Source organism: Athene noctua, chromosome 2 (assembly GCF_965140245.1).
Source record: "Athene noctua chromosome 2, bAthNoc1.hap1.1, whole genome shotgun sequence".
Taxonomy (NCBI): Eukaryota; Metazoa; Chordata; class Aves; order Strigiformes; family Strigidae; genus Athene; species Athene noctua.
In genome coordinates, this window is record NC_134038.1 from 129214383 (window position 1) to 129237805 (window position 23423).

Here is a 23423-nt window from a genome sequence, read left to right on the forward strand (position 1 = left end):
GGAGATATAATTTCTGTGACTCACTCACTACTCGGTTGCTATGCTTACAAACTCAGTCATGATACCAAAACATAATAACATGACTTTCAGCCTGATTCCACTTCTCCCAAACTGTGTGCTGCCCCACAATCTATTTTCTTCTCATGTGCTTTTGTCTGTTGGCACAGTCATACTGCTTTATGTTTCTGGTATAACCATAGCTACAGAGAACCCGAAGTCTTGTGAACCTGCCTGATTTCACAATATTCCTGATCTGACTGCTGGATCAGTTTGATGTGCAGTGAGACTCCAGATATATGATGAAAAAGCTGTATACGTTTTACATTGCTGAATTGTAGTCTAAAGTTCTGTTTTCACAGTGACCAGCATCTAGGACTGACTTTATTATTATAATACTATTTTAGGAAGTTAATGAGATATCATTCATGTTATGTAAAATGAAGTTCTACTCTAAATCTCAAAAAGAAATTAAGAGTGCAAACAAACCAAAAAGTGCTAAAGAACAAGGCATCATAGCCTTCAGCTTTTTGTCTTTAATGTCTTAAGTATACAAAAACTTGTTTGTGTTTTGTAGGATGTTCAACTGAAAGTGAAAACGTATCTTCTGGGAACAGATCTGTCTAACTTCAAATATGATGACTTCATATTTGTACTTGATGTTATCAGCAGGTATTTTGATGTGGTCATAAAACCACTCAATACATGTGCACAAACTTGAACTCTGATAAACAGAACAGTTAATTAAGGCTGATATTTACATTCTGATGTCAACTTTGTCCCCATCTACTGATAGATTGATGAGAATTTCTTATTTGTGCGAGAGTCAATGAGTGAGTGCTAATATCTCTTTCTCCCTACCTGCCATAAGGATGGATTTAGGAGAGGTAGCATAAATTGCTTTGCTGCTCAAGTAATGCTTATCTGCTATATGATTTCAGTGTTGTCCACTTTTAAGATTTCAGATGTGCAGATCTGACAATTTTGATGTTTCTAAAAGTTTTTAAAGGTAATCTCAGTCAAAAGCAGTAAAATATTGTAGTACTGCTAACCAGTACAGTATTAGATATGCCTGTTTTGGTAATAAGATGATGGATTCAGACCGTGAGCTGTACAGCTTTCCCTGCATAATGGGATCTCAAAAAGACATGTATTTTACTTACTGCTCTTTGTCTCTTGGGACATTATGATAGGATTTGGAGGGAAATGAGATGTGAACTTCTGTGGCATGAGTGAAGTGTTTGCAACTTAATGCAGGTGCTCTGCTTTTATGGAGATACATGTACGCTTATGGTAATGACTGAGGCTTGCAATGCAGTTTGGAACAGTAGTATTCATAAATCAGTAAATATTTCTGAACTTTATTGTTATAGGTTGATGCAAGTTGGAGAAGAATTTTGTGGCAGTAAATCTGAAGTTTTGCAAGAATCTATCAGAAAACAAAGTGTTAACTATTTCAAAACATACCACAGGTGAGATTACAGTATGTGCAGTAGATTAATGGCAGTTATTTTTGGTGTGTTTAACTTGACATGCTTTCTGAAGGAATTCCACTGCATAATGTTCCTGCATCGAGGTTGACAGCTAGTGGAATATGCTTCATGATGAGAACAGGGTTCTGAACTGTGGAGAAGGGGAGAGGGTGGAGAAGCCTTTGCTTCTGCTATAATTGTGGAGAATTCTAGTTCTGCAGCCAGCAAGCCAGATAAAGATGACAGACTTTTTATGTAGAATTCCAGTAGTTTTTCAGTCTGCCTCTTAAGCTGTTTGCTGAGATCCTGCGGATGAATGCTTCTGAAGTTTGTACTTCCTAGCAAAATTGTTACTTCTTTTTCTATGCCATTACATAAAAAGAGCTGATCATAGAATGGTTTGGGTTGGAAGGGACCTTAAAGATCATCTCATTCCAACCCCCTTGCCGTGGGCAGGGACACCTCCCACTAGACCAAGTTGCTCAAAGCCCCGTCCAACCTGGCCTTGAACACTGCCAGGGAGGGGCAGCCACAGCTTCTCTGGGCAACCTGTGCCAGTGTGTCACCAGCTTCACAGTAAAGAATTTCTTCCTTATATCTAACCTAAATCTTCCCTCTTTCAGTTTGAAACCATTACACCTCATCCTATCACTACACTCCCTGATGATAAAGAGTCCCTTCCCATCTTTCCTGTAGGCCCTCTTTAAGTACTGGAAGGCCGCTATAAATGTCTCTCCGGAGCCTTTTCTTCTCCAGGCTGAACCACCTCAACTCTCTCAGCCTGACCTCACAGGGAATATGCTTGAGCAAGTCCATGTCCTTATGCTTGTGGGCCCCAGAGCTTGACCCAGTACTCCAGGTGAGGTCTCATGAGAGCAGAAAACACAGGCAGAATCCCCTCCCTCAACCTGCTGGCCACAGTTCTCTTCACAGAATCATCTAGGTTGGAAAAGACCTCGAAGATCACCTAGTCCAACCATTAACCTAACACTGACAGTTCTCAACTACACCATATCCCTCAGCGCTATGTCAAACCAACTCTTAAACACCTCCAGGGATGGGGACTCCACCACCTCCCTGGGCAGCCCATTCCAACGCCCAACAACCCGTTCTGTAAAGAAATGCTTCCTAATATCCAGCCTAAACCTTCCCTGGCACAACTTGAGGCCATTCCCTCTTGTCCTGTTGCTTATTACTTGGTTAAAGAGACTCATCCCCAGCTCTCTGCACCCTCCTTTCAGGTAGCTGTAGAGGGCGATGAGGTCTCCCCTCAGCCTCCTCTTCTCCAGACTAAACACCCCCAGGTCCCTCAGCCGCTCCCCATCAGACCTGTGTTCCAGACCCTGCACCAGCTTTGTTGCCCTTCTCTGGACACGCTCGAGTCATTCAATGTCCTTTTTGGAGTGAGGGGCCCAAAACTGAACACAGGAATCGAGGTGCGGCCTCACCAGTGCCGAGTACAGGGGTCAGATCCCTTCCCTGTCCCTGCTGGCCACGCTATTGCTGACACAAGCCAGGATGCCATTGGCCTTCTTGGCCACCTGGGCACACTGCTGGCTCCTGTTCAGCTGGCTGTCAATCAACACCCCCAGGTCCCTCTCTGACTGGCAGCTCTCCAGCCACTCCTCCCCAAGCCTGTAGCGCTGCTGGGGGTTGTTGTGGCCCAAGGGCAGCCCCCGGCATTTGGCCTTATTGAAACTCCTCCAGTTGGCCTCAGCCCATGGCTCCAGCCTGTCCAGGTCTCTCTGTAGATCCTCCCTACCCTTGAGCCAATCAACACTCTTGATGCAGCCCAGGATACGGTTGGCTTGCTGGGCTGTGAGTGCACATTGCTGGTTCATAGTCAGTTTTCCATCCACGAATACCCCCAGGTCCTTCTCTGCAGTGCTGCTCTCAATCCACTCATCACCCAGCCTGTATTTGTGCTTGGGATTGCCCTGACCCATGTGTAGGACCTTGCACTTGGCCTTGTTGAACTTCATGAGGTTCACACAGGCCCACCTCTCCAGCCTGTCCAAGTCCCTCTGGATGGCACATCCCTTCCCTCCAGCATGTCAACTGCACCACGACAGCTTGGTGTCATTGACAAACTCGCTGAGGGTGCACTCGATCCCACTGTCCGTGTTGCCAAGATGCTAAACAGCGCTGGTCCCAACACCAACCCTTCAGGAATGTGACCTGTCACTGCTCTCCAACTGGACATCGAGTTTTTAACTGCAGCTTGACGAGTGTGACCATCCATCCAATTCCTTATGCACTGAGTGGTCCATCTGTCAAATCTATGTCTCTCCAGTTTAGGGACAAGGATGTTGTGTAGGACAATGTCAAATGCTTTGCACAAGTCCAGGTAGATGATGTGAGTTGCTCTTCCCTTATCCACGAATGCTGCAACCCCACTGTAGAAGGCCACCAAATTTGTTAGGCATGATTTACCCTTAGTGAAGCCATGTTGGCTGTCACCAATCACCTCCTTATTTTCCATGTGCCCTACAGTGATTTCCATGAGGATCTGCTCCATGATTTTTCTGGGCAGAGGTGAGACTGAGTGGCCTGTAGTTCCCCTGGTCTTTTTTTTTCCCTTTTCAAAAATGGGGGTAATGTTTCCTATTTTCCAGTCAGCGGGAACTTCACCAGACCTGCCACAGCTTCTCAGATATGGTGGATAGTGGCTTAGCCACTTTTTTCACCAGTTCCCTCAGGACTTGCAAATGCATCTCATCAGGTCCCATGGACTTGTGCCCTTTCAGGTTTCTTGGATGGTCTCAAACCTCATCCTCTCCTATGGTGGACAGTTCTTCATTCTCTCAGTCACTGCCTTTGCCTTCTGCGACTTGGGTGGTGTGGCTGGAGCACTTGCTGGTGAAGACTGAGGCAAAAAAGTCATTGAGTACCTCAGCCTTCTCCATATCTTGGGTAACTGGGTCATCATGTGTGGCTATGAGAAGTTATTTCAATATGCAGGGTTTTTTTATATAAAATGAGATGTTTAGGACTGAGTCCATCCCTTTGAGTTATGTTTTCATAGGTTTTTTTTTTTTTCCTTAGCAGTATCTAATTTAGTTTCAGTGAATTCTGTTATCATATCCAAGGCCAGTCATACGCTCTGTCATGTGCAGGCAATCTTTTAGATAGGATATAAGGCTGTAACAGCTTCCAGACTTCTCTGTTAGTTTTAATTGTCTTGATTTCTCAAATGTTTTGGTTTTGATGATTGACAACTCTTTCATCCTAGCATCTAGCATTTATCTTCTTTCTGTGTGTAAATAGATAGGAAAGTATGAGAAGACCTACAGTTCCCTACTCTAAGAAACTGTTGCTTTCCCAGTCTTAATCTGTTGCCCTCTGTTGTATGGGAGCTGTTATACAACTTGTACGTCCAAACACATTTGCTCTGAGACTTTCTGCCTAAAATCCATAAAGTGTGAAAATTATGACAGGAGAACATGAGACGGTGTCTAAACTCAGAAGCTGAGAACGTGGCTTGGAATTTTTTCCAGCTTTGGTAGTGTATATCTAGGATTTCTTTCTGGACATTTGATGAAGACCTCAGTTCTGGTTGTCTGAGGAGCTTGAGCCTTAATCAGATGCACATTATGTTTGTCAGGAGGTGAGTTGATTAGGATGCCATGCCACCTATCTTTATTTCCTGAAAGCGTTTCTGAACCCTGAAATGAATTTCATGAACTGATTTGGAAATTGAGCTTGCAGCTCTATGTTCAGAAGAGCTGTTTCCATCTACCTAACTGTCTTTTACTACATTGACTTACCACATAATACCTTACTTGATTAAGTAAATATAATTTTCACCATGATGGTTTTGCTTATGTTTAAAGGACCTATTTAACAGCTTAGGGAATAAGACACAAATTTTCTGAATTACCTTTGACTAAAATAAACGTTAAGGAACATTGATGGAATATGTATAGTAATAATCATTTTGTTGTTTGGTGTTTTAGAGAACTGCCAACATAGAGAAAGCATTCAAAGGAACTGGTTGTCACTCAAAAAGCATAGAAAAGCAATGTAATATTAGAATATATGTGAAGCCCTTTTTGGGTAAAAGTTGATTATTTTGAAAAATTAGAGTCCACTTTTGGCAAAGAACATCAGTAAGGCAATTTTTGGAATGAGCTTTACTTTTTGTTCTGATATATTTGTGAAAAGGTGTGTCTGATCACCAATGCTTTTCAGAGAATAAACACATCAGACCTTCCATATGTGCCTCTTTCTAGACTTATATGCTGGTGAAAATGAAGAGCATTTGTTCAAGTACTTTCAGTGCCTTGATTTCAACTTTGAAATGATACAAAATCTGATTGTGTGTGGCTTTTAAATGTTTGGGGTTTTATCACTCTTTCTACTTAGTCTTTCTCTCAAAGAATTTTAATCTGTAATGTTCATTCTCACAGCATCTCTATGTATGTTTTCTGTCGGCTTTACTGTGAAGATCTGCAAGCTACAGGTACTCAGTGCCTGAAAAATAGCACTTGAAATCTATTCTTATTTAACTGGTGAATTCAAATAGACAGAGAAAACTGTAGTCATAATTCCACACATTGGTCATCTCGTTGAGGCAAGAAAAATTTAATTGTAGTGGTAATTATAGTTTATTATTGAAATAGTGGTATTTCTAGAATATTTTACTAATTCGAAACCCAGTGCATAATTTACCAGCTGCTACTTGTTAAGCAAAACAATATACCAAGAAGAAAAGATTCAGCAATGCAACCTCAATGAGCACTCATTGCTGTCTCTTCCTATATGAGTTCCTGCTTATGTGGCAAAAAGATTTTCTTTATTAATGGTATTTCTGCTTCTGGCTGAATGGCGGCTTTTCTAATGATTAAAAACATAACAGAAACAAATGGAGAGATGATTATGTTTCCTTAATATGTTTTCTATATTAGTACCAATGTAAAGATAAGCTATGAAAAAAACAGAGTTTAGGAGATTAATGGCCATTTCACTTTCTTCTATGAAAAGTTAAGATGTCTGTAGAACATAGTCTGTAGAACATAGTTCTTCCCACTTCCTTTTGCTACCTGTTGGCTTTCGTGTGCTTGGAAGAAGCATCTATCTTGTGTGGGCTCACAGAAGCTGTTGTACAGTTGTAGAGTGTATATATTATATTGCTTTCTACAGTTTATATAGAGGGAAAAAAAATCCAGTATTACTCCATAATCATAGATGTTCCTTTAGTTCCTTTATATTGTCTAAAGGTTTTGACAAAAAATTTGTTTCCAAATTTTGGAGATTGATATTCTTTGAGAGTGTTTCCAGATGTGTCATAAAACATACACTGTGTTAATAACCACATCTTTTAGGTGGCCTGTCAGTTGAAAATGTGTTTTCAAGTGTGGGTTTTTTATACAGTTTTTGAAGGTGTATTTCACTGCATAACTTAAATAATTATGTACTTTCTGATTTACTCTTGCTGCTAATTAAGAGTATTCATTTGTTGTATTTCAGAACCCGTCTTGAAGAACTAAGAATGTTTTTGGAGAATGAGACCTGGGAACTTTGTCCTGTTAAATCAAGTTTTAGTATTCTGCAACTTCATGTACGTTCTATGAATAACACATACAAATGTATTAATATTTTAATAGCTAAGAGTCCAGGTGTTCTGAGTAGTAGTAAGTTCCATGAACTACTGCGCAAAAGTTTTCATTGGCTGCTAAAACCCCCAAAACTTCACTTCATGATATTGGAAATTTAAGATTCAAATGCTTTTAAAACAGTAGTGTTCCTGTTTCAGGCAGGTAGAGGTTTACAGAAGATGCTAGAGTTATAAGCATAATGTTAGCCTTTATTTTTCATGTTTTAATGTGCTGTTAATATGTCAGTTTTCCATTTCTAAATTACTTATTTGATAGTAAGACGCTAAAATATGAGTGCCTAAAGATAGTCACATGAGCGCTCACTAGCTTGTACCAAGTTTGGTATATGGTTTTTTTGTGTATGTTTTGGTATATGTTTCTGGACACGTAGGTCATACTGGCTCATTTGGAAAGGAAAAAAAAAGTTAATTCTTCCGTGGTGAAGTCCAACTGAAAGCAAGTAATTGCAAGTAATTGGTGTGCTCACCTGCTGTCCTGTAGTGATTTTTGTGAAGTTTAGCATGTGGTAGGTGAATTTCATTGCCAAATGAAATGTGGGTGCCTATGATTAAAGCTATCACTAGAGTGCAAAAATAAATACAGTTGATCAGTCTCAAGCCAAAGATAATTTTGTGGCTTTTGCAGAGTTAACCGTAAAAATAAGCAAGAAGGGCAGTGATAGGATGGAGGGAAAAGGAAAGAGGACCCTCAGTAGCATCCAGTAGCAAAAGAAGTAATATTTTTAGTAGAGAAATGGGATTGTAAATCCATACATACTGCTCAAGGGACTGGAGCATCAGAAAATGGCACAAAGTCACTGTTTCACTTGAACAGAAATCTAATGTTGCAGTCCTTTTAGCTGCATACACTTGGATTTTTAAACCTTTAGATAAATGATAATGTACATTTTGTCACTTATAAAGATCAATAGCTAGAGTTTAATAGATAAAAATGGTATGTCATGTCAACTGAGATAAGTCAAGGTTTTTAGAAAAAAGTCTAAAATCATACCTTATGTGCCTTACCCAGTCCATGTTTTTGCAAAAGTCTGTACTCATCCAGTCATCAGAAACTTCATGTGCAATGGGTTTTAAAAATAATAAATTTTGAAAATAACTCTTTAAAAATAAAATACTAAAAAAACCCTGTCAGTTTTAGTAAATTATTAGGTAACTTGGTTGAAGAAAACTACATTTTTTTTGGATAGAATTTAGGTCTTGTTTTACCTCCTAATTTCTATGAAATAAAAAGCCCACATAGTTTTTGCCTGGTTTTATACAATGAATTCTTTCAGAATTCAGGAGTTGTGTTGTGTGTCATAGCTAAATGAACTAAATCAGTTTAAATATCTGCTAAAATTAAAAAAAAATGAGCAGTATAAGATTACCAATTTCCAGGTTAACTTGAGCCAGCGTGAAAAACATGTTTAAATAACCAGGAAGCTTTAACTAAAAGTTTTTATATCTGGTTAATTGTCCACAAGTTTGTTGTTACCGCTGTGGTTTTACATAACTGGAGTCAATACTGAAACTGTCTTGGTGATTAAAATTGTGCTTTATTTCTATTAATAGGAATTTAAGTTCATGGAGCAGTCACGTTCCCCATCTGTGTCACCTAGTAAGCAGCCTGCTTCAGCAATTTCAACAACAGTAACATTATTTGAGCAGTACTGTAATGGAGGAAACCCATTTGAAATTCAGGCCGACAGCAAAGATGATGAAACGGAAGATGTGTTAGCTTCCAATGGGGTATGGACTGTTTCAGGAGAAAGAAAGAAAGAAAAAAAACCCAAATCTTGCTCACAGTAAATTATGATTTTTTTTTTTTTTTTTTTTTTTTTTTTGGTGTATCAGTGATGGCAAAATATCTTAGTGCAAGGATCAGTTAACTGCAGTACTGTGTAAAGTCTCAAGCCACCTTACTCCTTTAATTAGGTAGATTGCTTTGCTTTTAACAGTGCCAGAAATCCAGGTATCCTATTAAAGTTCAGTTTGTTTTGAAGTGGATCAGTATTTTTTTCCACTGAAGTCAAGTGTTCCTGAAGGCTAGCAAGACATGATCCACTTAAATTAGTATTTTTCCAGGGGTTTGTTAGCTTTCTTTTTGGAAGTAATTTTGTCATTTTTAGGACTAGCTTTCTGACTTCTTAGGAAAGAATCAGTGGGGGTTGCTCCTTCTGTTGTATTTGTTCACACTTAAGTGATTTGCCATAGATTATCTGCTGTTTGTTAGGCAGTTTTTAATTGTAATTTAAATGGTCAGGACACTTATTTCATGGCAGGATCTACTATAAAGCTGAACAATAATTTTGTGTATTTTTTTCAGAATTCTGCCCAAATCTAGCAGTGGCCAACTGTGTTTTACTTTAAAACTTTGTACCATCCTCTTAAATGCTGTATTAACATATTTTTGTTAAAGCTTTTGCTCTTGTTTATCACTTCAAATAATGTTTTCTTTGGCTTTTTTTTTTTTATAAGTTCAGATTTATTTTTTTTTGTTTGAGGTTAGTTAATCCAGCTTGTCACTCTAATGCTGTCTGGTTTTCAGTTTCATATTTCTTGCTTTCCTTGTGAAACTTCAGTTGCAAAGCGGCATGATGAGTATCTCACACACCTGAGTGTGGTGCTGCAGTGTCTTTCCTTCTGTGGGTGATGCTGCAGTCCCTTTCTCAAGCAGCTGTCTCAGCAGTTCAGCAGTGTTTTCTTCCAGGCTGCGGTTTTGGTGAAACGGGCTAGAGGGAGTTGTGATCCCATGAATTAGCAGTTGGCTGATGTGTCACACGTGTAGCAAAGTCCATGTTGTGGTTTCCCTGTTTTTAATTTTGAACAGTGTCCCACTTGGGAGGCTTGCACATCATCAGAGACTTTCAAGGCTGGCTGCTCTGTCCTCTTTTTCAAAGTTGTGTGCCAATTTAGTGTTCTTTATTAGTGAAACCTTAATATATTTTAAATTGATAAAATCTGATTTTGTGCCTGGTGAAGAACTATAATGAATTTTGGCTTTTCTTTGACACCAGAGGGACAGAATGTTCTGTGTGGAAAAAGTGAAATACCAGTGATACAATTTATTATGCATTTCTCTTGTGAAATACAGGTTAGATTTGCAGTCATTCATATTATAAAGTAGTTTTTTTAAACCTTAAATATAGTGCTAGTAGAAACAGCATATAGAGGTAACTTTTTTTAATCTAAAATTTAAAGTTAAGTTTGTTCAATGTAATTTAAAATTGATTGTGGAGGATGATGCTTTTGACTTTTCTTTCCCCCTTGTGGAAATCAGCTGTGATGAGTATTTCCTGTTTGTCATGTTTCTAGCTTTGCTATATATAAACAAATTTATTCTATATGATAACTTGAGTTTAATGCATTGGGAAATAGGAACTAACAGCTTTTAAGGTTGAAAGATGTTATGTAAATCTGAAGAATCATACTGAGAGTGTGGATGAGGGTGTTCAGTGATGCTAAGAAAGCACTTAGCTGGTTTTCACCAGGGTTTTTGGCTGTTAACTCAGTCACTGGAAGGATAAAATCCTTTCCAAAATCTTTGTGAGGCAGGGAAGTATTATGCACATCTACATAGAGAACTGAGGCACAGAATAGGTTAATTAATTTGCGATAGTTGTACAGGACATCTAACTTGGCTGGTATTAGAACCAAGGTTTCTTGTGTCCCAAGTGAGTATACTCTCCAGGTGACCATCCTACTTTTCCTTTTCACATCTCTCTCCTTTACTGGCTGTTCCAAAGTGCTGACACATAGAAAGAACTCTTATTTAAAAAAAAACAAAACAACAAACAAACAAACACCTATTTGGTTATCCTTTACGTGGAAACAGAAATAACTTGATTAGGTAATGTGGGATAATATTTCTACAAAGGTTTTATGTTTCAGTTTCTTGACTGACCATTTAAGGACCAGTCAAGGCATGTTTTAGCACTTAAAATTGAAATTATTTCAGGGGGAGGTTGCAAAATTTTCTTTCCAGAGAACGCAGACATGTTTCCAGATATTTTGAGTAATGGCATGACAAGGACATAAGCAATTGATTTACTTGTCAAATAATCTGTAGGATGGTAAGAACCGTCAGGATTTCTTTTGAGAATTTTAAAGTCTTTTTAACTGCTTAGTTGTTGTAATTCTGGATAACTGAAAATGGGCCTCTGGATCCAGCAACCTCAGCTCTGTATCTTGAGGTGCTTTATGTCTCTTTTCTGTAGCTCACTAAAATATCTTTCCTGCAATACAGTTAATTTACAGTTTTGTAACACTCTTCAGCTGTGATGAATCTTACCACTGTCCTATGGCTTTGTTTGGGCCGATTGCCTAAACACTTGTGAACTGATTATTCAGCTACAAGATATCTGAATTCCTTTTAGCACTTTAAAATTTTACTGCAAACTGTGCATATTCAAAATGGATTTATATGATCTATTCAAGTTGAGGTCACTATTTAATAGTTGTTACTTACTTCATACTTTAAAATGCAGATATTTTTATCTCATAAAATAACTTTTCCAGCTCATTAATAGCATTAAGTTGAGGAGACTTAATTAAAGTATTTTTCCATGTAAAAAAAATTTCTCAAAATTTACTTAATCTATCATGTTAAGACACTATGTATGTCAACTGTCACATTCATATATCAATATGAATTGTAGTTCATAATTTGTAGTCAATTTATCATTTTACTATCACAGGATTTTAATTGAATTGCCATGTTATTTATTATATATTAATGTGTAATAAGTAATGGTAATTCTCCATGCCAAGTTAGTTAAACTATGACTCTCTGTCCTTAATCAAGCCTAAAATCAGCTCATTTTGAAATAAACTGAGCTTTCATTATAGCTTTCCTTTGTCTGGAGTGTTCATGAGGCAGAAATTTTGCCTGTGAGTACTAAGGATCAGAACATTTATTTTTAGTCTGTGTCTCATATCACATTCTTTTTTCCATCTGAGCTGGTTTTGCTTTGAATTTGTTTATACTGTGGGTTTCACACTTTTATAATATAGTGCTTTCATAATGCTCGGCTTTAAAAGCCTCCATAGCATAGGGCTGGGGCCAGAAATTGCCGTGCATGACTGAAAATAATATATTTCCCAATGTATTTTGGATGATTGAGAGACTGGGTTTTCTCCTCTGGAGAGCTGTCGTATGCTTTAAAACCCTGCCATTTCCTAAGGATCCTGGAACCAGACTGTCTTTGTCATATGTGTCATTATTGACTCCATGGATAAAACAGCTTCAGAACAGTGTACATATTAAGGAAAAGTTAAAAGTATTGTGGTCTCTCTTCAAGTCCAAGTGCATTCTGGAGTCTGATGGATATGTTTAATGTTGTGCTAGCTGTGTAGGTGTTCAGGAAAAAGGGTTATATGACAGAGCATTTGTTGCCCTTTAATCTTTTCTGGGTTAAGAAATTAACTTTGTGAAAAACAATTATTTAATTATTTGTAAAGTGTCTAAAGCACCTATACTACATAGTACCTACAACACTTGAAAAAGGGATTGACATTAAATATTGCTTTTAATTGGATTGAAAAAAGATTGCAAATTTCAGGTGTATTAAAAAAATCCCAACTGTACACTTTTAACATGTATGTGTGGCATCATAATTATAAAAAGCATTTATTATCTGTATTTGTGAATATTATTTATCCTCATAATTCAGTAGCAGTAATAATACATGTCTACCATGGAAATCTTATATTGTATTATATGTGCAGTAGGCTATGTTGCTCGTTTTTTTCCCAGATGTCACTTGTTAGGCTCAAACCTTCCATCCTTGAATTGAAAACAATTTTTCTGCAATCTTTGAAATGCAATTCAACAATTGGACAGAGTGAAACAGTTTCAAAAAATTAAAAATGCAGCTGAGCATTTGGAGGCAGTAGTTGTCTGTAACTACTTAAGCTTCTTATTTTTCAAAAGATGCAATTAAGATCTAATGTTCCTCAGTGTAAGAAGGCATGTCTCAAGGCAGGTATACGTGGTTAATTTCTCTACACGTTCACATTTTTCATAGGGTTGTTCTAGAATAATTTGTGGCATTTGTGACAAATGAAGCGGTATGATGCATGAGGCTTCCTTCCATCAAATAAGAATTCTTTCACTGATAATTAGATAAATAGTTCAGATATCAGGATCTTGTGCATTTGAGTAGATAAAGGGTGGTTTATGTTTCGAAAGAAAACCAAGCACCAGTACACACAAATAAATACAAGCATGCCCCAAATACCTAATCAAGTTTCTGAGAAAGTAAAGGGAAAAAGGAAAATACTTTTAATCTAGACCCCACTGATTTATTCCGCTGATACAGTTGAGTTATATTATTAGAGCGTTTCTTAGAATAAAATAGTGGGCTGTGTTTTGGGGTCTGGTTGTAGTTTTTATTTTCCTCTAGGAGGAAAGGTATATCAATTTGGCTTGCAGAATCCTGTTTCTTGCTTGCTCTGCAGTTTTTCTTTGTTCCATGTACAGTGCAAGGTTTATATTATAGAACATATGGATACATACAATACATATATACATACTCTTCTTGATGTTGATGTAGATAGAACAGCATGCAGTTGAAGAAAATAAGTGTAGAAAAATTAGTGAGAAGCAAATTACATGGTAATAGTAGCCATGAGAAATACTTACATTTTTGTAGTAGCATTTGACTGATTATAGGGTTTTTGTAAGTGATTTTGTTAGTCAAAATTGCATTGGTCTCTGACAGGTTATGTGGCTGAAAGACTCTCTAGTAGAAATGCTTTTTGGAGTGTACTAAAATCGATTTTACAAACAACTGCAAGTTGATTTTTTTTTTTTTTTGGTGGTGATTTTTAAAATAAATGTGTACAATATAAGTATTTTTGTGAAGCAATAGTTTAGGCCTTTTCCCATTAATAATTAAGGATTGTGTGGTGCCAGGTTTTTTTAGTTTATTGCTACCGTATGGATACATTTTGAGGTTTTTATTACTGTTTTTTTCAGACTGTAAAGTCGATAAAAAAACTGAGATAAGTGGGTACTTGATACAGGAACAAGAAAGCAAAAAAAATTTTCAGTGGCTGCAAAAAATAGGATGATACAAGCATTTACTCTTAATCACCATCTGAAAATAGAAGTTTGTTTAGAAATGCACTTACAAATGGCTTTGTATCATTTGCCTGCTGCATTTTTAATAAACATTGTCAGCAGACTTTCAGCCAGCAAAGCTATTCATATCCTGATCGAGGTAAAAGCCAAGAAGTGACCAAAATATTACATGACATTATTATAAGGAAAATAATGGGAATAATTTAAAAATTTTTTTCAATAGTATGAATCAGATGAACAAGAAAAAAGTGCATATCAAGAGTATGATAGCGACAGTGATGTTCCTGAAGAGTTGAAAAGAGATTATGTGGATGAGCAGACAGGAGACGCCCCTGTGAAAAGGTAAGTAGACCCTGTGAGTCCTTGGTCTCATTTACATGCTTTTCATCTCAGTACTCTGATTAGTTCCTTTTCTGTTTAATCTATACTTTACAACAATGGGATAGTAATAAAATAATCTTTATGCTACCTGCACAGCTAGAAAGGCCTAACATTTAGATGTCTGGAATGGGGATACTGCTCATCATTACTGCAGAAAGAAACTTACTGGAAAACCGATTAGCAAGCATTAGATGTTAACTGAAGGTTTTTCTACAACTGCTGTTGTGCCTATATATGGCTTCTGTTTGTCAAAAGCAATTGTTTGCAGACAAATGGCTTGAGACTTGAGCTTCTGCTTTTGAAGAACTACAGTAAACTTTTACAGATTAAAGAAAAATTAAATTCTTCCGTGGCTTGAAGGCAGTCATTTGGAATTTTAAATTCTCTTTTTCTTTAAGAAAAAAAGACACAAACACACACACACACATATATATATATATATATATATATACACACACGAATATATATATTCTATTTTGATGAATATATATAAAAATATTTTATTTATATACATATAAAGAGAAGGCAACTCTGTAGCCTTTAAAAAGATCTGAAATATGAATTTCTGTCTAGTACCCTGTATTACTTAAATGTCCATTCAGACTTCGTGAAGCAGACTAACATTATTTGTATGTAGAAAATTGCAGGGGAACTAGAAAGCCATCACTTGGTTCAATGCAGAGGAATATTTTTTTTACAAAATAACTCTTTAGGATAAAATACTGTTAGCATGATTTCATAAGGTACATCACATAAACTACTTAATTTCAAAGATCTGATGGAGATATTTATAAAAATTACTTAATTGGAACAAACCACAGTCACTGTCCATAGCTTTGTGCTGTTAAGTTGAAGCATTCTGAACTTTTCTAAGAATGTCATTTTGAGGTATGGCAGCTAGCTGAAGGTTTCCCTTACAGAATCATAGAATATCTCGAGTAGGAAGGAATCCATAAGGATCACTGAGTCCAATTCCCTGCTTCTTGCAGGACTACAATTTATGAAAAATCTAATATTCTTTTTAGCTTCATCTTCCTCAAATTTGTTTCCTTTCCAGATAGTCATTTTCAGCTGTAGTTTACTAGTCTGCCCCTGTTCTGTTGTGACTTGCATTATTTTCATTTTCTTTACTTCATAAACTATGAGCTTGAGTCAGAGTGGATGAAATGATTGCTGAGGCCAGACAGAGGCTTGCAGAACTCAAGCCTTGGACTACAAGTCAGAAACTCCTTGCTCTAGCACAATTTTATTTAAATTAGGCCAGGCTTCTTTCTTTGAATGTTAGCATCCTAACCCAGTTAGGCTTTGGCATAAATAAAATATTGCACTGTAAGAGATCCTGTCACATTAGTAGAAAGGGGAAGGAAGGATTTCTTTTCTACTGAATATTATTTGTATGTCCTTGAATATAATAGGCAGTCTCATTTGGTGTATTTTGTTTTGCTTTAGCATTTCTCGAGAAACTCTGAGGAGCAGAAAGAGATCAGATTATAACCTCAATAAAGTGAATGCACCTATCCTAACAAACACGACACTGAATGTAATAAGGCTTGTTGGTGAGTAGAACAATTGTAGGGTTTTTATGTATGTTTCTTATTTTAATGTAAACCTATGGTTTAGAGCAAATTGTTTAAGTGAATTTTAAGGCTTTTAAAAATATACCTAGTTGGGGTCTATTTCCACTCTTTGAAATGTGAATAAAATAGAAATAAAACACTAAACCAAAATATTTTTTAATTAAATAGACAAATTTGATTATACCTTGTGAGTTATTTTTACTTTGAAAATTAATCTACATGCATATATAGATTTTAACCATTAATGGTGGATTATTTGTTTACAATATTGAATATGGAAAACCAGTGGAGATAGAAAGGGAACAGATTATTGTTTTGTCTTGCTGATGTGTCTTGGTGGGTTAAATGCTTCATTTTAAGGTAGTATAGTTGCAAAAGTAAGAACTTAAAGATTGGGGTGTTTTTTGCCCTTTCATTGCTCAAATTCTCACACACACAATAACTATTTTTTTCTACATGGTAGACAACTAGAAGAAAAGTGCCCTTCCATACTGGTAATTTCAGTAATTGGAATGCATCATAGTAATCCCTGGGGAGTTTAGGGAGTCTCTATCCTTGGAGGTGATCAGGATGTGGCTGGACAAGCTCCTGTGCAACCTCACCTCCTTAGACCTGCTCTGAACAGAAGGTTGCAGTAGCTGACCTCTGAAGGTCCTTTCTAGCCCAAAGTTTTATATGGAAATGCTCTCCTCCAATACTAAGTGTAATGAGATTGATTTTTTTTTTTTTTTTTGTGTGTGTGTGTGTGATCATCACTTCTATTTGATTATCTAGATAATTGTATGATAGCAATTTCCTGCTACTGTTTTCATTTTATTTGTAGAGATGGGGAAGTAACTACCGAAATTCATCAGGTTAGGCAGAAGAGAGGAATTGTTACATGTTATATTAATGAAGTTTGTCTTCAATGTTTATATGTTTGGAAATGACTGTGGAACTTCAGAGTAAGCTGTTCTTAAAAAACACTACTCTGGCACCTGGTTAGTACCTTCATTGTCATAGAGGGCAGCATGTAAATCAGAAATTAATTTTCTACAACTTTTTTGCATTTTTTTGCCTCTTGGAACATTCCGTCTAAGATATAGACCTGAAATAGGAAATAAGATTATTCTGTTTGAGCCCAAAGGGCATCTGAGCACCAAGCAGTCTTTCACTCATTCCTTCCCCTCCAGTGCTGGGAAGGACAAAATGAAGCCAAAGGCACAGGAATGGAGATAAGGACAGAGAGGGTTGGCTCACCCATTATGGTTCCAGGCAACAGACAGATTCATTAGAGGAAGAGAAAAAAGAACGTCACTTTAATTCAAATGCTAACAAAACCAACACAACCGAGTGGGACAATGAGAAGTGCCACCACATCCCAAAAACACCTCTCCCCATCCCTGCCTTCTTCCCAGGGTCTGCTTTGCTCACGGTTTCTCTACCTCCTTCCCCAGAGCAGTACAGGGGGGCAAGGGATGGGGTTTATAGTCAGTCCGCCACTTCTTGCTCTTCAGGATTGGGGAGCACTCCTCTGCATTCTTCCCCTTCTCCATGTAGCTCCCCTCTCACAAGAGAGAGTCCTCCACAAACTTTCTGGCGTGAGTTCTTCCCATGGGCTGCTCTGGTGTAAGTCACCCCTGCATGTTGTAGTCCTTCCAGTGCCAAACCACAGCAGTGGGAGCTGTCTCTTCCCTCAGAGTCCTGGCCTTCTTCGGGCACAGCTGCCTGCTCTGACGTGGGGTCCCTCACAGGCCGCAGGTCAGACTCTGTTCCTCCGATGACCTCTGTGGATGGCAAGGGGATGGCCCTGCCGTCTCACCATGGGATACAGAGGACTCTCTGCTCTGGTGTACCTCCCTGCCTTTATCCTCCTTCCTTCCACTGACCTTGATGTTCACACAGGTGTCCTTCTTGTAACACCTTCTCACAAGTTCCCACCCCCTTTTAGGTTCCCCTTCTTAAATAGTGATCATAGAGACACAGCCACCATCACTAACTGTCTTGGCCTTGGCCAGTGGCAGGTCTGACTTGGAGCTGGGGGAGCTTTTGAGAAGCTACTAGAAACCCTGCCACACAAACCCAGCACATTATGTCATCACTTTTCTAGTACCATCTGTGAGATAGGCTGGAGAGATTTGTTTGCTATCTTCTAGTATAAGGTTTTCCTCTAAGAAAATTTAGGATTGAATCTAGGAATCACACGTGGCACATTCATGCAAACCACTTGGTCTTCTTCCAGTCTCAGCCCCTGCCCCCTGCTCTCTAACTCCGTGTGCAAGTAGGTGGAACTGCAGTTCTAGTTTTCCAGTTTTACATAAGTAGTCTTTATATTTGTGGATTATGGATGTAACTCCAGACATAAACATTATTTTCAAAGCTCGTATATATGCTTTCTTCCCCTTCTGGAAATAACATTTAATTTCCAATTTTTGTGCTATTGGGGATGTTTTCTATTGTTTCTGTAATAACTGATACAGCGTTACTTGGAACATAGAATTGGAAAGGAACGTCCTGCAGCCCCTGTTACAGGAAGACATCATTTAGTACTGCCTGTAAATATTCTTGGTTTTGAGCTCCAGCTTAAAAATATTTCTGTTTTGTTCACACTATTCTAATAGGAATTCTATTCCAGAAGCCTCATCAACCTAATGGTTTAAAAAAAAAAAAAAAAAAATTATCCACCAGTTTTCTGCCTGCTTGATCTTATGCCAAAATAAAACTTCAGGTTTAACAGATCATCTTGTTCATTGATGCATACTGCCCTGCTGCTTTTACAGAAAGTAATCCTATTTCTTCTCAGTCTTTGATTTGCTAAACTAAATGTGCCAAGCTTCTTCATATCCTCTGTACTTATCTGCCAGAAGCTCAAGTTCCCTACTTTCTTACAAGCTTGTTTTCTTCTCTTGTTATACACTTGTCAATATCATGTGTAATACTCTGGATGAGATCTCACTGCATTGCGTCACTGTTGTATCACAGCATCCTGGTCACAAGTTTGCCCCCCTTTTGCACCTCTTTGGATTTCTCATAGCTTCCTTGCACTGGCAGTTCAGTTTCTCTGTAATGAGCTTGTACAGCCATCATATCGTTCACTTTCCGAGTTTTTTCCAAGGGATGATCTACTAGTTTATAGTAGAAAGATGCATGTTTTTATTTAGTTGGTCCCCGAATGCATGACTTTACATTTTATACTACTGATTTTCATCCACTTTTTATTACAGCAGTCATCAGGTCCTCCAGTTCCTCCTGTACGTTATGTCAGTCTTTTTCTGTTTTGATGGTGCCTCCTTAGTTTTTTCCATTATCACACTCTTATTGTTATGCCAGAGTCATTCATGAAAATACTAACGAAGAGACCAGTTGCTGGGAACTTCACTAGTAGCTTTTCCAGATACCTCCCTTTTCAACACACTCTATTCTGTCTTCTCTTTTATTAAACCCTTACTCATTTAAAAAACTCTATGTTCACTTTTTTACTGTGCAGTATTTTTAAGTTAATACTTTCACTAAATCCCAGATAGATGAAATGTACTGTGTCTTTTGTCTAGAAAATCATGTAGGTTCCCTAAAAAGAGTATATATCTTAGTCTGGTACAGTTCACTTCTGGTGGATCCATGATTTTTTTAATCTTAGTTTTGCATTTGTATTTCTGCTTCTGTCACTTCCATACTTTCTTCAAAACTTAATCTGAAGCTCTGCATCCTACAGATTAAAGCAGTGGATCAATAGTTGGTTGGATGACTATTTTCCTCTTCTTGAATATGTTGTTATTTGATGTTTTTTGATCATAGCCTTACTGCTTATTGCCCACTGTGGTCGTTTGACCTTGGCTAAATGCAGGGTATCCACCAAGTTGCTCTATCGCTTCCCCCTCTTCCTCCCTTTTTCTCAACAAGGCAAAATGGGGAAAGAAAATAAGATAGGAAAAAACCCCAACCCTTGTGGGTAAAACAAAAGCAGTTTTAATATAAACGAAGTGAAGCAAAGGTCTGTGTGTGGAAGCAAAAAGCAAAACAGATTTATTCTCTACTTCCCCTGAAGAGGTGATGTCAGCCCTTCTCAGGAAGCAGGGCTCTGACACGTGTAGAGATTGCCTCAGAGGACCAAGGGTGCCCCCACCCCCTTCCTCCTTTTTCCCAGCTTTATACTGAGCAGATGTCACATGGTATGGAATATCCCTTTGGTCAGTTCGGGTCAGCTGTCCTGGTTCTGTCCCGTCCCACTGGGGGGGTGGAAATGTTGGAAGGAGCCTTGGTGTTGGTATAAGCACTGCTCAGCAGTAGCCACAACACCAGGGTGCTATCAACACCCTGCCAGCTCCCAGCATAAAGCACAGCACCGTGAGGGCTGCTACAGAGGAAAACCAATTCTGGCTCAGCCAGACCCAGTAAACCCACACAGGTTATTACACTGATTATCAGACTGGTGATTTCATGGCCATTTTTTATGACATCTTGCTTACATTGCTCCTGTAGCTTGACTGTTTTAAGGTCTTTTCCAGCTCATTCTCAGTGTGGTTGAAATGGCCAGTTCAGTTTTATTAGTCACTCTGTTCCCCTTCCCCTCACTTTCCTCACTGTCATTATCATTGTCCCTAGTGAAAACCAAGACAAGATATTCATTCTTGCTTTTGGACTGTCTTGTTTGTCTACAATTTCTGTCCCTCTCGTTTGGTTTGCCTTTGTTAGTCTTGGGACTATTGGGAAACTCCTGATTTTTACCATCTTTGGAAAATTTAGTGTTGGCAAGACTTTTGCTACTTCTAGCTCTTAAAATAAGTTCCTGAGTGAATAGGTCTGTTTTCCCCTTTTGTCCTTGTCCTAGTCATTCTTTGCTTTTAGTTTGCAGTTTCTAATGTTTCTAATACTTAATGACCCCACTTCACTTTTATCTTAATAGGGGTTTTTTTGAGGAATACCTACCATTTGATATCATACATGAAACAGGGGTTTTTTGCACTTGTTTCTGTTAGACATAAACTGCATATTACACCTCTACTACAGAAGTTGAAAATGCCTTCATCTTTTGTCATGGCTTTTAGCCTTCGCATACACATAGTTAATTCACTTCTTCCAGGCAGCATCCTCAGGGGCATCAGATATATTTCTTTAATAGTTAATGAGTACAGAAACAACAAACAAATAAAATGCTACTATTTAGCCAGACTGTTGGACTTATTAGTTTTTTCTTCCTTCTTATCTCGCCCCTTTTCTCTTGAATCATCCTACTAAATGTGAAGATAAGTAAGTTGTTGCTTAGCAGATTTAGCTGGATGTGATGCTAGGTTGTAGGAGATCCAGGTATGATCCACTCCACTGGGTTTTCCCCTGCAGACAGGAATACTGTGGAGCTTGCCCACAGTATTTTAACAGCAGTCTCTGCTGATGCTATTGGAAGGCTACGGTTTGTCTCGCACTGTTTCAGATTTTTGACTATGAAAATGCCACGCTACTTAACACTGATTTCAAGCAGTAAATCTGAGATGGTGGTTTAGGATCCCTTCATTATCAACGGGGAGCTGTAGGTAACTTCAGAAGATAATAGAATTTGTTGTCTGTCCTGGATGTCTCTGCTTGCATGTCATCGTATAGATATCTTAGCACTTGTCTTCTGGAGCTGCTTGCCCTCTGCACAGGAGATCTAGGCAACCAGTGTGGGCTCAGGGTCTAGTTTTCAAGTAAAGTTGGACGGAGTGAATTGCATATGCAAGACCAGTGGTGTGGCACCTCAAAAAATAAGCAGGAGCCTAATGTTGTGTGGAGGATACTATAGATCTGTCCTAAGTTCTATTCCTTGAAAATAAGGCTCTATTTTAAGAGACATTTGTTTTTGTGGTAGTAACGGGGGTACTAAAGCAGGTTTCATCTCTCCTACATTTTGTCACTGACATTCCTGCCTCCTGTATGTTGCATCAGCATGACTTTTGGTAGATCTAGATCAGCTTCCTAATCTTAGTTAAAAAACAAATAATAAAGGAAACTAGGTTTAAAAAGGGAAGTCTGGAGTGAGGTGAAGATGCGGGTTTAAATTGCCCAATCAAGTAACAGAAATTGTTGCCTCAGTTTTTAGGAATGTTATGTGAGTACTAGTGCTCAGTGAATGAGTATAACAGTGCTCATAACCCACTTTGAACTATTTCTGTGTGCTGTATGTTTTGTTTGGGGTCTAGATGAATAATACAAAGTGTAGCTTAATATTTATAAGCCACATAAATGAGTTGCTATGAATAACTGAGCACTTTTGGGAGCTGCTATAACTTAATTTAAATTTCAAGTGAACAGTTAAATTTATCTGGTTTTCCCTTAAGTTAATAAACCAGGTAATTATTTATCTGTCTCTGGTATAAAGTAACCATTAGATTAATTTATAAGGTTATTTTTTTCCTATCAAATCACTGTGTGTTAACTTGAAATGTAAGGGAAGAATCAACTTGTGTTTAAATTTGTATGGAATATTTTAACATAGGTCCTATACATCAACAAGAATAATTAATGACGGTGCTATTGTATATATTGATTGGGTGATTTCTTATCTTAATTAATATCTTTCTGACTTAAGAAATGGTTTAATGGATATTTCTTAGGTTGAGGTTTTTAATGCGAGGGTTTTTTGCCTCATTTTTGCTTTTGTTGTGAATGTTTCTGGGGAAAAAACCCTTAGATTTTGTTTGCTTTAAAACCCATTAACTTTTAAGAAAATAATGGTGATGACAGAGTAACTGATTGGTCACGTAGCATAGAACCTCATGGAACTTAAAAAAACTTAGATCGTACAGTCTTTCAACTTTTATTAACTTTTCACTTTTAACTTCAAAGTGGCATTTTAGCTTCCAAAGTATGTTGTAAGAAGCTGTATATTTGGAATTCTGAGATGCCCTAGGATATTATTTTACTAATGACCACAGATATGGTAAAACTCAAATACATATTATTCAGGAGGGTGTGTATTTATTTACCTTTTTGGTTTTAGTGATCAGTGTTACACAGATTAGTCTGATAAGGAATACTCTCTACTTACTGTCTTTAAGGACAAAAGAAGCACTAGAAATAATACTTCACAAGAAACTTGGCAAATGTTCAGCAGTTTTAGCTATTAACTGAGAGCCTCTAGAAAGTCAAGCTACTTCGAGTTGCTGAAAATCTAAGTGGCATTTTCAAGTATTTCTGGAAGTTTCTAGCACAGTGTGGATTTGGGCTGTTAGCATTGTTTGGAAATGCTCTCATATACCCCTTTTCCACCCAGTGTAGGACCTTTAGTGAAACTAGGTGACAGTGTATAGAAGTTAAAAGTTGGCATCCTCTTAGAGCAACTAGGAGGAAATGTTCTTGGAACA

General features: G+C 37.8%; 1 protein-coding gene across 2 annotated transcripts in view; it reads left to right on the forward strand.

The window, feature by feature from the left end:
* VPS50 (VPS50 subunit of EARP/GARPII complex) overlaps nt 1-23423 on the forward strand; it is a 99252-nt gene that overhangs the window by 46735 nt on the left and 29094 nt on the right. For both annotated transcript variants that reach the window (XM_074897994.1, XM_074897995.1), the window contains 6 exons: nt 575-669; nt 1371-1469; nt 6939-7029; nt 8638-8814; nt 14373-14491; nt 15980-16086. In XM_074897994.1, coding sequence (XP_074754095.1) covers nt 575-669; nt 1371-1469; nt 6939-7029; nt 8638-8814; nt 14373-14491; nt 15980-16086 — 688 coding nt within the window. The remainder of the gene's footprint in view (nt 1-574; nt 670-1370; nt 1470-6938; nt 7030-8637; nt 8815-14372; nt 14492-15979; nt 16087-23423) is intronic.